Source organism: Bombus huntii, chromosome 4 (assembly GCF_024542735.1).
Source record: "Bombus huntii isolate Logan2020A chromosome 4, iyBomHunt1.1, whole genome shotgun sequence".
Lineage (NCBI taxonomy): Eukaryota > Metazoa > Arthropoda > Insecta > Hymenoptera > Apidae > Bombus > Bombus huntii.
Window position 1 is genome coordinate 11025937 of NC_066241.1, and position 15071 is coordinate 11041007.

The following is a 15071-nucleotide window of genomic DNA, read 5'->3' on the forward strand; positions in this document are numbered from 1 at the left end:
TTAACTTAAAAAACATTATATTTTAATAATCTATATATATTTACATCTTTAAACATATCATTTTTTAATACTTTTTCTGTATTTGTTTTACGATAATTTACAAAACATGTATCAAGATGCATCTTTGGCTTATCGGCAAAAGTATCGCAATAATAAGTTGTTTCGTGTCTTTTTCTGCTTTGTTTCGGTAAGAACACACCTTACAATCCTTTTTTAAAATTACATGGAGCTCTCCATTTAACCGAATTTCATCACAATTAGCAGCAGACGTTGAAGCTTGATCTCACGGTAGTCGAATATCTCCTCTCAACTGGTCTACTAAAGTTTTTATAAATCGCAGGTGGTTCAGCGGCCTTTCGTTCTTTTGCTTTTTTATAGAATATATGAATTAATTAAAGAAATTTCCAAATCCATTTTTTTAGAGGTTCTAGATTTACAAAACTATAATACTTCTGGCACGATCGTCGAATCTGAACTAACGTCGGAGACGTTACCAGAACCATAGTTTTAGAAGGATTTGAGCATAAGTATTTCATCTCCATCTTAAAGTGTAACACTTCACACTTCGTAACAAACAATATAAAGAGCTAAGGAATCTATTTACGAACCAATACTGTGTTCTCATCAATTGGAGAGGTCGAAATCTAGCATAAACAGGGACTGTCGCCTCTCACTCTCCTTTCGAGTTGCTACACGGAACGCCATAGCGACTGAGAATCATCTCTCGAGTGCAAAGGGTTAATCCTTATAACGAGTAAAATATGATGCAGTACAAAAATTCGACCTTGAAATTCAAGATCAAAGTCAATACCGCTATCTTGCCGCTACCTTTTTCGTAAATCTTCACCGAGCTAGAGTTTCACAATAGAATAACCCTACGATGCTCGTGACAAATTATTTTCAGACATCGTGTACATCGAGAATATAAGAGATTAGCTTTAAAAATTATAGTTTTAGTAATATTTTTCAATTTTTGTTTTTAAATCAAATTCTGTTCTCACGTCATTTACGTTTTGTACTATGCAAATATGTTAGAAATAATCGAATATTTTAGAGAGGAAAATAAATGACATACACATTAAATATAGCATTGACGTGCTTCTGTTAGTATTTTGTTATAATTATTACAAAACACAAGACATTCCTTTCCTTATTTACATATGTACACAGTATCTTTTAGAATTGATAAACTTTTTGCTATTATTAACCTTCTAATTAGAAAACATGAATGAAAATTTCCATATAAAAATAGCAAAAATAAATTCTTTAATTAACAATAATTTCAATTTCAATTCTATGTTTATAGAATCTGTGTGTGTGTATAAAACATGCAACAGATATCGATAAGTAAAGAAAATTAATTATTCAATTATTTATTAACACGTTTGTTACCATCATAATATATGTGTGTGTGTGCATATGTATGTATGTATGATGTATATACTATTCTAAGAGACCACTGTGACAGATATGATTTTTTATTTTCAAATTACATAAATAAGTAAAATGTATAAATTCTGAATTTTATAGCTAGAAACTAGTATCACGTCTGTGTCATATCATATAATGTTTGCTCTGTCTATTTAGTTTAGCATATTGTGTATGTGCATAAATGAAAATGTGTGGCATAGTGTGTAAGACTAGTGAAGCTAAAATAGATAGATGTTTCACATGCCGCGTGGTTGCGAACATGTTAAAGAAAATAATTATGCATAGACAGTTACGATAATAGAACAAATGTTTTAAATGCATATATTGAATTTATATATTTTCATAAATGGATAAAAATATTTACCAATTTTAAAACGAACTGGACATGCAGAAGAAATGTGCAATGTATGGTGGTAAGTATAATTCACAAGAAAATAAAGTTCGAAATGTTTTTTGATGAATATGAAATGGTTTATGTTCAGTCACAATGTATCACGTGAGAAAATGCCACTAATTAATAGAAAAATAGTATGTATTTGTACTTTTCATAAGTAAGACATTATGAAATTTTGTTTAAAATTATAAGCTTTTTCGTTTTCCAGACATAAGTAGAAAGATCAATTAAAAGGACCATTGGATTTTACTCCAAGGCCCGCCCTCCTACATAAATTCATTATGTGAAAAATTTTAATGTGCCTTCTATAATGATTAAAGGCCAATGAAACTTTGAATTTGTTCATTAATTATTGAGGATTAAAAGGGGAAATCGAAGATTGCATAAAATATACTAGGTGTATTTTTTGTTCCGAAAGATAAGTATAACAATAGAGAATAAATCTGTTGTTTGTACGTTTCCTAACATAAGATTTATGTTAAAAAATGCCATATATTTTGGACTAACTACAGATAAAAATATATGTCATTTTTTTAATTAGAAATATAATATATCAAATGAAATTTATATCTCTGTACCTTCCCAGAAAATGGAATTATTGCTCATTTATAAAATATGATCATTTTTTCAATCATGAATTATAATGAGATACAACTATTCTTGATGAAGCTTTGCTAATGTATGTCTTACTTTCTGCAAAACCCCGGTCATTTGTTCATACTTACCTGTCGAATCAGGTAAGTTCTCAAAATTAATTAAATTGCAAATATTCTTTGAAAATTTTTCAGATGGTGGCAATTTGTTATACGGAGACGTACTCTGTAATACAGGCGTACCAAAGTCAATAGACTTCACACTTCCATGACTTGTATTAATTCCATTTTGACGGATACGATTTAATTCTGGAGTAATCTCATTACTAGGTGGTGGCATATCAGATTTTGATACTGAATTCGAAGAATTGCTTTTTGATGAAATATCTGAGTTTGATTTCTGGAGTTCTACAAGCAGTTGCTTTTTCATATTCTCCAATTCGGATAACGACGGAGAATTCGCTCGTAAAGTAGGCGATGTAGTGTCTTCCTGAAATGTTTTGTACAAAAATGTTTATCTCATCTTTTAATACACGCTACGAAAATATTTTATCCTTCTCCTTATCCTTCTATAATTAATACTGGACGAAATGCTAAATGTATGTAATATCTTTTATACATACTAATGCTTCAGAAAATTGTAATTCTTGAGAATGATAATCTGAATCCTCAGATATTGTTGTTGATTTTGATAATAGTGGTTCTGATGGTTTTGCACAAGATTCTTGTGGTAATAGTGGTTCTGGCGGTTTTACAGGGTCGTCCAGAGGCAGCGGCGGTATAAACAGCCCATTAGTAGGTACGCACTCTACCGGACTATCTACTTAATACAAAATAAAAATGTTTTTATAACATATGCATTTAATTAGTAGAATACGTGAATTTTGAAAGAATTGTTGTGTGTGAATATACAGTTTCTATACCTTCTACATCCTCAATTTCCATTTCAGTAGGTTCTGGAACTGGACTGTCTTTTGATGTATTACTAAAAACTTTGAGTTTTTTTCTCTTATATCCATCGTCTGCCATTCTTCCTTTTAAGTTTGACAACATTCTTTGTTTGCTATGAAAAGTCAACATTGTTGATACAGAATATTTCCCATCCTCCTATTGTTCATAATAAATGTTTAGTATATTTGATTTTGTAAAAATCTATTACTTTTATAAAATTTACTGTTGCTTACATCCCAAGTACCAGGTGGAGCTGGTACATTAAAACCAGGAAAGTCATATATTTTTTTTATATCATATTGATCTCTGTCTCTTTCTTCAACGATATGTCCTGGTTCATCATTAGGATCTTCTTCTGCAATGCCATCAGAATTGAATAGGGACAAACCAGAGTGTTGCAAACGTGCTTCCTCTAACCATCCTGGAGGATAGCCAAGCTTCCTCATTCTAAGAAAATTATTTTTATATACAAAAATTTAGATTAATAAACATCATACAATCCATATTTGTAATCTGTTTACATTTAACAAATTAAATACTTTTCTTAATTTTATTCTATTACCTATGATTTTTTAAAAATTATAACATGAAATTTAATTAATTACCTATATATATGTCTAGGTAATTCATTACTTCTGAGACCTAGTGCATTACGTAAATTGTTACTTAATTGACCAGGGATTATATGATCAAATCTATGATTATTTTCCAAATGATATCTAACACCTTTTGAATTTCCTTTCATATTGAAATTTTTTCGATTTGCTTCTATAGCAGTATAATTTCGTGGTTCTGTACAATCTCGTAAATTATGATTTCCCGAACAATTAAAACACATAAACCTTTGTGAGTTACCCTCTGGATATTTACTTGATTTCAATTTTGTATCATCAAACACATTATCACATAATATATATTTCTAAAATAATAATAACATTAAAACAATAAGAATAATTAACAATTTAGCTATTCGGAGCAATCAGTATTAAATAGTTTTTTCTTATATGTAAATATTGAACAATACAATAAAAAAACAGACCCTACTATAAGATGGAACATCAAATTCATCTCCAGGTCTTGGCTGTTTATCTACAGTAAATAATGTATCACATATTATATCCTGACTATCATCACTCCCTGTCGTAATATCGATAGATTGACTTGTAGAGTCAGTATCATTATCCCAAACTTCTAACGTTAAACCATTATCATTTTCTTGACATTTAATCTTGGAAGATACTAACTCCTCTAGAAACACTTTTATTCTTTTACTATATTGCCTAAAAAATTCAATAAAGGAAATGGAATTAAAAGTTACCTCGATAAAAAACAATTAATTACATTAAAAACTAGTTACATACTATTATTTTAATATATTTACTAAGTGATGCAACTCACTTAGGACCAAAATAACTTATTTTATCATATATAATTAGAATGATTATTTTATATATAACAAATTGAAATAAAGAACGACACTGATATATGTATGTTTATTCAGCCATTATTCAGCTTATGTCGTTTTAGGTTATATAAACAAGTATTAAATTTACCCGTTCTACCCGAAAATTTATAAAGACTAATATATATATATATATGTCCATATGTACATATATTATATATCAATAGCAAATAATAATTTTTTACCATGCAATGTTTTCATCTCGAAACATAACCTTCAAAAGTGGTGTCGATGAACTCTCACTATCGCAAGTTTCCATTGTAGATGCATTTTTATTATTATCCATATAATTATTGGTTACGTTCATCTTATCCGCATTGTTGTTCGGTAATGAATCTTTCTCAATTGAACATTCACTTTGATCATTGTCAGTAATATTGATATCTTGGCTTGAGTCTAAATCAATCACCTCTTCGTCGGTGTCGTTGATGGTAATCGTTGAATTCATGGAAATACTATCGATACTGATACGAAAACATAGATAGAACTATTTTATATTATGGACGTATGATCTTTTGTTATGTGAAGCTAGCTTCCCTCTTCTGCCTCAATGAAAACACGACGCTTCAATCTTATCAAGTTTTCTAAACGCAATAAAACTTAACTGTAGGGGCGCTCTCATTCGTGTGCAAATAAGCGTGGAGTAGATTTTCACGAATTTCATTATTCGGTATGACAAATTTTTTTAAACGAGCAATCTTTTTATTGATAATTATTTATCATACAATAATTTTAAGCATGACATAAAATCATAAAAGGTATAAGTTTTCCAATGAATTTTAGCGGTCTTATATTAATATCTTTCATCATTACTTAGTAGAAAAGAATATTTCGTTCGCACATTTCAAGGTGGTTAATCACTGTATATTATTCGAAATTTTTTAATCATAAAGTATAAAAAATTATTAATAATACATGACATTGATATATTATTCTTACATTTGCAAATCGAATATTTTATTGCATATTTCAATTTTATTCGTATTCGTTTGTTCGATCATAAAGTGGTGCCGTTGTCAAAATGAATGATCAATTATACTTTAAAATGAAAGATTAACCATTTTAACATGATTGTTAAAAAAATTATGTTTTCAAAATTTAAATGAAATCTCTGATAAATGTTACAATGCCTTTTTTAGAACTCGTTAAAACTTCATACATTAAGCAGAGAATAGGGAGCTCGAAAAGAAATGGTTTGCGTCATGCCATTTTTAGCCCTCAAAGCAAAGGACTTTTCAAAAGTCATTACATTGGCGAATGGAAGGACGACATAAGAGAAGGCATAGGTAAAGAAGTGGACAGGTATATTAATTATGATATGAACTAAATATTTTAGAATGATCAAAATAAAATTTGTTCAATGTAAATAATTCAGATAACATTGCCAGAAAAAATTACGCAAATATAATATTGTATTTTGCAACAATTAAATGTTATGGTATAATATATTTCAATCTATTGCGGCTTTCAAAATATATAAAATTTGTGTTACAGTCAATGAATTAGAACAACTGCTGTAAGTAATTCTGAATAAGGATAATCATTTGAAATATTTATTTTTATTATTAATTAATATTATTTAATATTTGTACAGTCTTCTGATATTTTTTACATGTTCGAAAACAATTTCAATTTCGTTTGAAATTTCATAGAGATGGATGGATGTACAATGGTAGCTGGCTCAATGATAAAAAACATGGTTGCGGTATTTTGAGCAAAATTTCAAAAGAAGACCATACTATTCATCGATATTATATTGGCCAATGGGTGGCTGGAAAAAAGCAAGGATTCGGACATAACTGGTTCGAAGATGGTTCTTACTATGAAGGTGACTTCTGTCGAAATAAACGACATGGTTATGGCCGTATGTGGCATTGTAATGGAGATTATTACGAGGGCGCTTGGAAGGATGATTTTTACCATGGCATGGGATTGCTTGTTAAAGGTTTCCTAATTGATGTCATCTGTTCTTTTTACAACCGACCTTAATAATGTTTCGGCTATAAATAACGAATAACTTATCGTTATTTTCCAATACACTAATTAAAAGTGGGTGAGATGTTTAACTTTTGCAGAAAATGGCAACAAATATGAGGGTCAGTTTATTAAGGGCAAGAAAGAAGGTTACGGCACATTTTATCACATAATTACCGGTCAAGAGCAGCGTGGTTTCTGGACAAATGATTGGTTCATAAACGGAACCATGTCAGATGCAGATTTTCGACAATCTGCAACTCGTCCAACACCATATCCTATTCCGGAAGTACGTAACGATTATAAGTAAATTATCAACATTATTGTAAAATTTTTATTCATTGATGATAATTTTTATTTGGTTCAAAGCTGAAGGTGATAACGGATATTAACAATGCTCAAGATACTTCGGAAACTATATATGATAACAAAAAGGGGGAATCCTTTTTCACTGAACCTTTTTGTAAGAGAGCATCGAAGCGTATAGTTCCGAATATATGCGTGTCCATAAACACGTGCCCTTGTTTAAATTCCGTTTTATGAATATATATTCTTACAGTTTAAAATAACACGTAATACAGAATGAGTCGATGTTATTTGTATAATTTATTCTAGCAAAAGTACTTCAATTTTGCATATATTTCTTTCTATCAACATATGTATACATGTATAAACCGTTTGTTTGCAATAAAAGCTATGTACAATAATTTAATTGCCGCTTCTTTAGCGACGGCAGTAATTTTGTACAGACAGAGACAATAAGACTGAAAATTATTTTGTCTCCGCGTAAAAAGCTTTTCAAACGTTACTTGAGCACGGGACTTATTATGTGAAAAGAAATAAACGAACAACATAAAAAGAACTGTGAATAATACCGCACGAGAGGCATGTTTTCGAACAAATTAATAATAAGTACATTCAATGCGAGCTAGTCACGCATTGTCAATGGAAGATATAAACCCCCATTCAAGACTGTTGCTTTTTGAGCCATAGCTAAGGATACGTTATACAATAAATCTTATCGCGTATCATTGCTCTTATAGGTTAAGTCGCTACGCGAGAAGGGGAATGTTTCACGTTTATACATACATATATCCTTTTACCAAAAATTACTTTTCAGTACGTGTACAAATTCATTGCGATATAATTAAACATCGGTAGCAATATATCGCTTCGCTCGCTGAAAAAAACAGGTGTTCCCTTTCAAACTTGTCGCATGTAGGCGAATAAAAGTGTTGAGAAATATTATAGACAGTCACTTTTGATGCTTTCAATACAGTACCAATCCTCATCTTCATAACCCATTCTAATCTATCGTTTGAATTGTTTTAATACGTAATAACATGTATAAGCTAAACAATGCAGCATATGCAGATAATTAGAGATTCATTATCCTCCACTCAGAGAGGTTATCACATTGTAAAAGTAACACAGATCATGGATTGTGCTTTACCATGTTCAGACTACGTGCGTCATGCCAGCGGTCTGTAGTAAATTCACACCATTTCTACCTTCAACATCGGTTGACTCTATTTGTTCTTTAAGTAACTCCAGTTCTCTTATACCGGACACAGTGACTTCGTATTTGTGGGCCACTAAGCTCCGATAAAAATGTATCGCAAATGCGAGGAAGATTATTAGTACTGGTATTAACACGATACAAGCAGACCAAGCAGCCACTTGTGAAAAGTCATAGAACTTCACCCAACAAAGTATAGCAATTTCCAATAAAAATAGTAAAAGTCCTAGAAGAGTAGAAAACGCCCATGCCACTTCGATGTACCAGTGTAGACGTTCGTGTGGAGATTCGTGTACTAAGCTTATGCTATGCAGATTGCATACAGCTTCGATGTTCGGCAAAATACACGTTGATATCATTAAAGCTAACATGTGAACCGCAACCAACAACGTAGTACACACGGCGAAGGCGATTAACATCTCTGAAGGTACTTTCGTATCGGAATTCAACTGTACTTCCACCATAGCTACCTGTAAAGGAAAAATATTTATTTATTAATATCTATTAATATATATTAAAATGTGTATGAAATATTTAACAGTGAGTTTATAATCTGTGTAATGAAATCAATTGCTCAGAGTTATTTCCTTTATTGTTATATGTAATCGTCCTTTTTAAAATAATTTTACAATATTTTTATGCAGAATTAATTCAATCCTAGACTAACTATTTGTATATAAATTAAAAAATAAATATTAACTTTACTATACCACTAAGTTTTAAGAAATTCTATTAATGCTGAAATAATATTGCGGGGATATATCTCTTCTTGTTCCTGAACTCATTTTTAACAAATTATAATCTACGTTACTGTTATCAATATTCCTCTCTTGTCTGTTCCCTTTGTTCCCTTTACTATTGTACTGTTATTATCACAATGTGAATTTATTAAGTCTGTTATTTTTTAAAATGGAGAACAAAGAGCTAAAACCTAAAAAAAAGTATTGTTCTAAAGTTTTGATGATTCAGAGGTATTTTAGATTACCGAAAAAGAGATTTATTAAAATATCCAGTTATGTACCATGGCAAAGCCGGAAAGTAGAGCAGACGTCTTGCTCGACGCTTTAAGTTTCGCTCGACTGAGCTGCAGTTTTCTCCAAGAGAGATAACCCGGCGTGTGAAGGCCATCTCCCGACTGCGACATCTTTGACTGGTTGACAGAAAAGAATAACAGACAATATAGAGGGATTATTAACACAACGTTTGTAAAATAGAATTGAATGGAAGCGAATGGTTGCATAATATGCTTAATCGAAAACAGTACGCTAACTTGTGTCTCAAGTATCGCGTGAGTATAGTGACCAATTATATGATTCAATTGAAACTTCACTGATTTATACTATAATATTATAATTAATAATTATATTATATATTATACAATTATTGGTACATATATTATATATAATATACAATATATATTATATTGTATTGCCGTTTGTCTATTAAATTTTGTATCAGTCAATGTTTTCCCCTTTAAAATTTCATTAAAAAATTTCACATCTTTGGGAAAATCAGAAAATTGTTATATGGCATACTGATTTCTACAAAATGTTTAGGAAGTTATAAATATAAAAGTTGATTCATGGAAAGCCTGTATCTTGAGTATTAGAATAAATTATTTTTAAATTTGAATCACAATCATGAAACTTACACGTAAGTATCCTAACTATGTTTGCCGTTTTGAAATAGCGGGAGACCAACAACGGTGGTATCCATTCGGCATTTCAGAATCGTGGTACACCGTCCGTATAGTAAAATCGTTGTTAAAAATACATCTAAGATAATTGTACATCTAGAGGTAATCAGCGTTTGGATAATTGGCGTTCAACTGTACAAACACGTAAGAAAGAAAGGCACGTACCGAAAGTAGATGGCAACGTCGGTGCCAACAGGAGAGCTTGCCAAAAGTCCTGTGTAGGACAAAAAACCAACGGGTGCTGAACCAAACAAATAACAAGGAAAATTAATGGAAAGCCTCTAGATACAATGCAAGAAAGAGAGAGAGAGAGATTCATCTAAATACTGATAGATTGAATCTGTGGGAAATCTGGCAAGCGACAGCACGATATAATCAAGTACAATACACCAATGAAAGAAAAAACAGAATAATACAATCTTTCAACTAATTAGTAATTGTAGTAAATTGTTAGAAAATTAACATTTTTAATCTATATAAGATAAATCTAGAGAACGGAAAGATATATCCTTTTTACATTTAACTTCTATATTTATATAAATAATTTATAACTATATATAATTCTTGTTCATTTAAATCAGTGGAGTAAATTTATGAATTGAGATTACGGTTAGTCTTGTACACAACATGTAATAAATCAATTCCTCTGAACATCGATTCACGCACATCCACAGTTAGTATACACATAATACTTTATACATCAAGCTTTCGCTAACGCAAAGTTGTTTATACGTATTTCGTGTATGTCTGTATTTTATGTAAGTGAATTCGTTGCCGAGAACACGATCGTTAACGCGAGAATAATTATGCGATATAAATGATTATGTTTCATTATAAACTAAGGAAGCGATTGGTAGCGATATAATTTAAGAAACAGTTTCGATTGATCTTATCGGTATTTACAAGGATTCCATGAACGTTAGATAATATTCAATTTTCTGCTTCTCTGTCGACAACATGAATATCTTCCAGGTAAAGATCATCAACGACTCTCATGAGTTTTAATACGTAGTACTTTGTTCACCATATCGTAAATCGTCAACGGAATTGAGTTTTAAACAATGATATCAAGAGAGCATGATTTATCGAATCAAGGCGGGCAACAAACAAAATGATCTCTTGGAGTTGGAGTTCAATTGAATAGCAAACACATGGAGTATTCAATATACGTTATTGTTTGTAATCATAAAGTCGACTGAATTTTATATTTCAATATTGGAGATTCTAAGGAGTTTTTATTAATTCTTAGTGAGATAGTAGACGCTTGGCAATTCTGACGAATAGGATATGGAGACAGACGTAGAATTATCCAAAGCGAATTGCTTTCATGGATATGTTAATATTATTATATACGTATAATACATGGACGTTTATCCTATTAAGGAGATTCACAATTTAATACTTTGAGGACCGACTACTCTGACAAGCATATTATATATATAAAAAGGTTCAAAACGACCAATATTATATCTAATATATTAATAACGGTTTCGTACTATCTAAGCATTAATATCGGCAATTAATACTAGTACATATATCGTCACCAAATATAGGCAGAATTAGCTGTAGCGGTACCGACAGTTTATTACGAATATCTAGAAAACTAAGCCTGAGCGGCGGTTATATGTATAGGAAAAAGTTCAAGCGTTGATTCCTACAAGGTGTTAAAAATTCATCGGAATCATTGATAAGATATGTTGATGAGATATCGATAATTAGCATAAATTCATATGATTGTATTGTACATTTATTATCACCTCAACATGCTTTTATAATTTTCTTAAATTGTGAATGTGTACTTTATCAGCGAGCTAGTTGTCCATACGTTATACACATTAATACTAACATAGAACTCTTCAGATAATTCTGCATCTTTCTTCTATGCAATTGTAATATATAAACAATTTTGTTCTATTTTAAAATTATTTACAAACGCAAATATTCATAACATAATCATAACATCTGTAATACCCGGAATACGTTATTTGACTACCATGCGGAACGTTTGAAGTATCTTCTACAGCACATCAAAAGTATCAATATTTATATTTCAGCGATAAGATTCGCTGGAGTTGCTTGTAGTATCAAAGCCGGTTCAAAATGACCAAGCATCTGCCAATGCACATGCGGGTGAACGATATAATCCTAATAAACGAGAAAATAAACGAAAAAGTTGTCGCAGGTGAAAACTGTATATGTCAAAACGTACATATAAGGTGTTATGGAAGAAGACTACGAGATAACCGTATAATATCTAGCGTAATACCCGGAGAGAGATAAAAAGGAAACGAACTGCGAGATCAAAGAGACAAGGGGAGAATTACCGACCTGACAGTTGTGAAACCGCTTATGGAAGCAGTGACCGTCAGCGTTGCGCAGATGTGTGCGTGCCACGTGTACGTGGATGGGTAAGTGCGAGGAGGGGAGTACTGCTCCGTCCTCCGCGCCAAACACTGAATTGCGTCCAGTGCTTGTCGACCATATGGACATCAGGCTTGTTTCTTGCGTAGCTCTGATAAAGGCTAAAACAAAAAAAAGAGCGTTACATTAGATTATACGTAGATTTTGAAATAACGGTAACTATTTATTAAACTGCGGACATTTATACATTTATGAGAAATTTAATAGTGCAAAATGTATACACAGAATGTATAGAATGTACAAAAGTATATAAAATATTGGATTGTTAGAAAAATTCGCAACGAGTGTTAAGAAACATTTAACTAGAATTAGACTTTCTATCATCTTTTTCCTGACAAACTACTTGTCTTCTTACGTATCAATTCATTCAAATAGCTTTTATAGGATTCCAAAGTATTTCACGAATTTTGTAAGTTGTTAAGTATTTCAAATAAAGTCTATACTACATTGTAAATTTAGAAAAATACAATATCTGTATAAAATTATAACGTATTAAATATAGGTCTGTATCAAAAATTATAATATGATTTTAATCAGCTATAGGAACAAAATTTAATAAATGCTATGTTACATTGTGTAATTTAATTTAAATCTAATTGTTTACATTGTGTAAATTTATTTTATGGTAATTATTTGTACCTGAAATTTAACTTTGGAAAGATTAAAAAAATATCTTTATATATGAACAATATGCATAGATTAAATTTATTTCAATGCACTTGGCGAGGAATTATGTCAACTAAGAATCAACTTTTCATGACACGTGCATATTTTCTGTATAACATTCTACATGCGAGAACACACCTTAATGCAGTGAATGACATGTTTCTAAAGAGAGAAAGTGAATGTAGAAACTGGTTTCGGCGGGACAATTATTTCTTGACCCGTGATAACGTTGACCCAATCGTTTTCACTCCTTACATTTATGCTTCTTTCATTTTATTACTATATTCATTGCTTCTTTTAGTCGGCTATTTGTACTGCGCATTGTTGGGAAAAAGACTAGCGGGGCGGCACAGGGGCAAGGGAGCTACTGCGCTGTATTGTTTACCGTCACGCGTTATTGTATTGTTTTACTTGTATTAGGTCGTCCAAAAAGTTTCTTTCGTTTTATAAGGAAATAATGGATGCACATTTTCCGTTTTATATTACTTTATCGAATTACGTATGATCCATTTCGTTCTATCAAAATAAAGATCACAACACGTTCGACAGATTAGTTTTCATGTTTATATAAAGATGCGTCGTTGTAAAAGACGTGTCTGTAAAAGAACGACACTTTTCGGACAACCTAATATATGTAACACTTTCGGGCAATACGCGTGCTTATCTTTATTATTGTGCTAAGTCTATAGAAAATAACGCTAATCTTCCTTTCATACAGTAGCTCACAAAAGTATTCAAACACTTATCGAGACTTTTTATAGATATACTATGTGTGTTATACGAAAAATTTTGAAATTTCATTAGCACTGTAACAAGAGTCGATTATGATGATTATGTTGCTAAAGTTTGAAACAAATCTGAAAAAATACATAGAAGTTACAAAATGTTATCGTGTATATATATATATATATATATATCTTGCAGAGATCACAAAAATATTTACATAGTCAATTATCTATTAATATACCTAATATTGAGGCATATTGGTAAGCCTAAATATTTAATAGGATCATTTTGAACATTTATCAGCTACTTATGCTACTTTATTAATCTTTTACTAAGTGTGTGATATTTACGCAGAAAATGCATGTACTTGCATATAAATTTTCAGATTGATTCTAAATATGATCGATACAATCATGACAGTTGTATATCATTACAGTGTTAATGAAATTGCAAAATATTCTATATAACATATACGATATGAACATAGAAGTTTCGCAAATACATACATACTTAGTTCAGACAACTTCGTGAACTATTATACGATAGTGTGTATAACCTTCACTGTTGGACGGTCAATTAACGCCTTCGAGAAATAAAGTTCTCACTTTAACTTTACGTTCACGGTGACCGTGCAACACGTAGGAGACATGGAACGAGGAAAGAATGAGATTTAATTTAAAGAGATTTTGAATCTCGTCTGTATCATTTCCAACGGTCGTTAATAGCAATCGAATGATGGGGGCGCTGCACGCACAACGTTCTCTTTCATTTACGCGCTATTACGCAAACGATACATTTCCCGCAATCTTTTTTATCCAAACGCCACATAAAGGCCCGAGTATTGAGATACAAAGGTAATGTTTTCTTTTTTCCGTCTCATAGTTATCAATCGAACTGATTCAGCAATTGATATATTTTCGTTTCGCTGGGTCATTGTACCAAGTAAAATCGTCACACATATATCGTAGCTAAAAATACGTTGGTACTTAAAAAGATAAGTAGCATTTCGGATAAAAATAACTGAAACTAAAATTATCTATTGAAAACGAGAAACAAAGAGACAGTTACTTAATAGATAGGATGCCTCTCGTAACTGGACCAAGCCATAATTTTAAAATATGTAATAAGCAATACACGAAATTTTCATTGAACAAAATTAAATGTCTTCGCGTAGTGCGTCATGTGTTTCGAAGATTTCAAAGTAATCTCCATTTTTTAAAATTGTATATGCTTTCATA

At 31.1% G+C, this 15071-nt stretch overlaps 3 protein-coding genes across 7 annotated transcripts in view; 1 reads left to right on the plus strand and 2 right to left on the minus strand.

Annotated features, from left to right (window-relative positions):
• Window positions 1–5424, minus strand: LOC126865138 (zinc finger CCHC domain-containing protein 8 homolog). Of its 2 annotated transcripts, XM_050617303.1 has the most exons (8): window positions 5017–5424; window positions 4409–4649; window positions 4096–4288; window positions 3975–4011; window positions 3603–3816; window positions 3342–3525; window positions 3042–3238; window positions 1–2908 (listed from the first exon to the last, which is right to left on the minus strand). In XM_050617303.1, the coding sequence occupies exons 1-8, from the start codon at window positions 5277–5279 to the stop codon at window positions 2480–2482; spliced, it is 1758 nt and encodes a 585-aa protein (XP_050473260.1). In that variant the 5' UTR covers window positions 5280–5424; the 3' UTR covers window positions 1–2479. The 2 variants fall into 2 exon arrangements, with proteins under 2 accessions (XP_050473260.1, XP_050473259.1); XM_050617302.1 differs by having other exon boundaries at window positions 3975–4288; window positions 5017–5423.
• LOC126865155 (MORN repeat-containing protein 3-like) lies at window positions 5364–7529 on the plus strand. 4 transcript variants are annotated; one of them, XM_050617342.1, is made up of 5 exons: window positions 5364–5501; window positions 5971–6117; window positions 6484–6776; window positions 6907–7094; window positions 7175–7529. In XM_050617342.1, exons 2-5 carry the CDS (start codon window positions 6089–6091, stop codon window positions 7346–7348), a joined length of 684 nt encoding a protein of 227 aa, XP_050473299.1. In that variant the 5' UTR covers window positions 5364–5501; window positions 5971–6088; the 3' UTR covers window positions 7349–7529. The 4 variants fall into 4 exon arrangements, with proteins under 4 accessions (XP_050473299.1, XP_050473300.1, XP_050473297.1 ...); XM_050617343.1 differs by having other exon boundaries at window positions 5465–5589; XM_050617340.1 differs by lacking the exon at window positions 5364–5501 and having other exon boundaries at window positions 5596–6133.
• The window catches only part of LOC126865153 (calcium release-activated calcium channel protein 1-like), a 17753-nt gene continuing 10074 nt past the window's right edge, over window positions 7393–15071 (minus strand). Inside the window, 5 exon segments of the mRNA XM_050617333.1 lie at window positions 7393–8794; window positions 9346–9474; window positions 10186–10248; window positions 10250–10261; window positions 12349–12542. Coding sequence (XP_050473290.1) covers window positions 8264–8794; window positions 9346–9474; window positions 10186–10248; window positions 10250–10261; window positions 12349–12542 — 929 coding nt within the window. The 3' untranslated portion in view covers window positions 7393–8263.

Excerpts from the sequence above, each read along its gene's own strand:
- LOC126865138 (XM_050617302.1), bottom strand. The coding sequence starts at position 5,279 with ATGAATTCAACGATTACCATCAACGACACCGACGAAGAGGTGATTGAT. Across the intron at positions 3,817-3,974 it reads TTACCTAGACATATATATAG|AATGAGGAAGCTTGGCTATC; the intron begins GTAATTAATTAA and ends TAATTTTCTTAG. Across the intron at positions 3,526-3,602 it reads CTCCACCTGGTACTTGGGAT|GAGGATGGGAAATATTCTGT; the intron begins GTAAGCAACAGT and ends TATGAACAATAG.
- LOC126865155 (XM_050617340.1), top strand. The coding sequence starts at position 5,934 with ATGAAATCTCTGATAAATGTTACAATGCCTTTTTTAGAACTCGTTAAA. Across the intron at positions 6,777-6,906 it reads CATGGGATTGCTTGTTAAAG|AAAATGGCAACAAATATGAG; the intron begins GTTTCCTAATTG and ends TAACTTTTGCAG. Across the intron at positions 7,095-7,174 it reads CACCATATCCTATTCCGGAA|CTGAAGGTGATAACGGATAT; the intron begins GTACGTAACGAT and ends TTTGGTTCAAAG.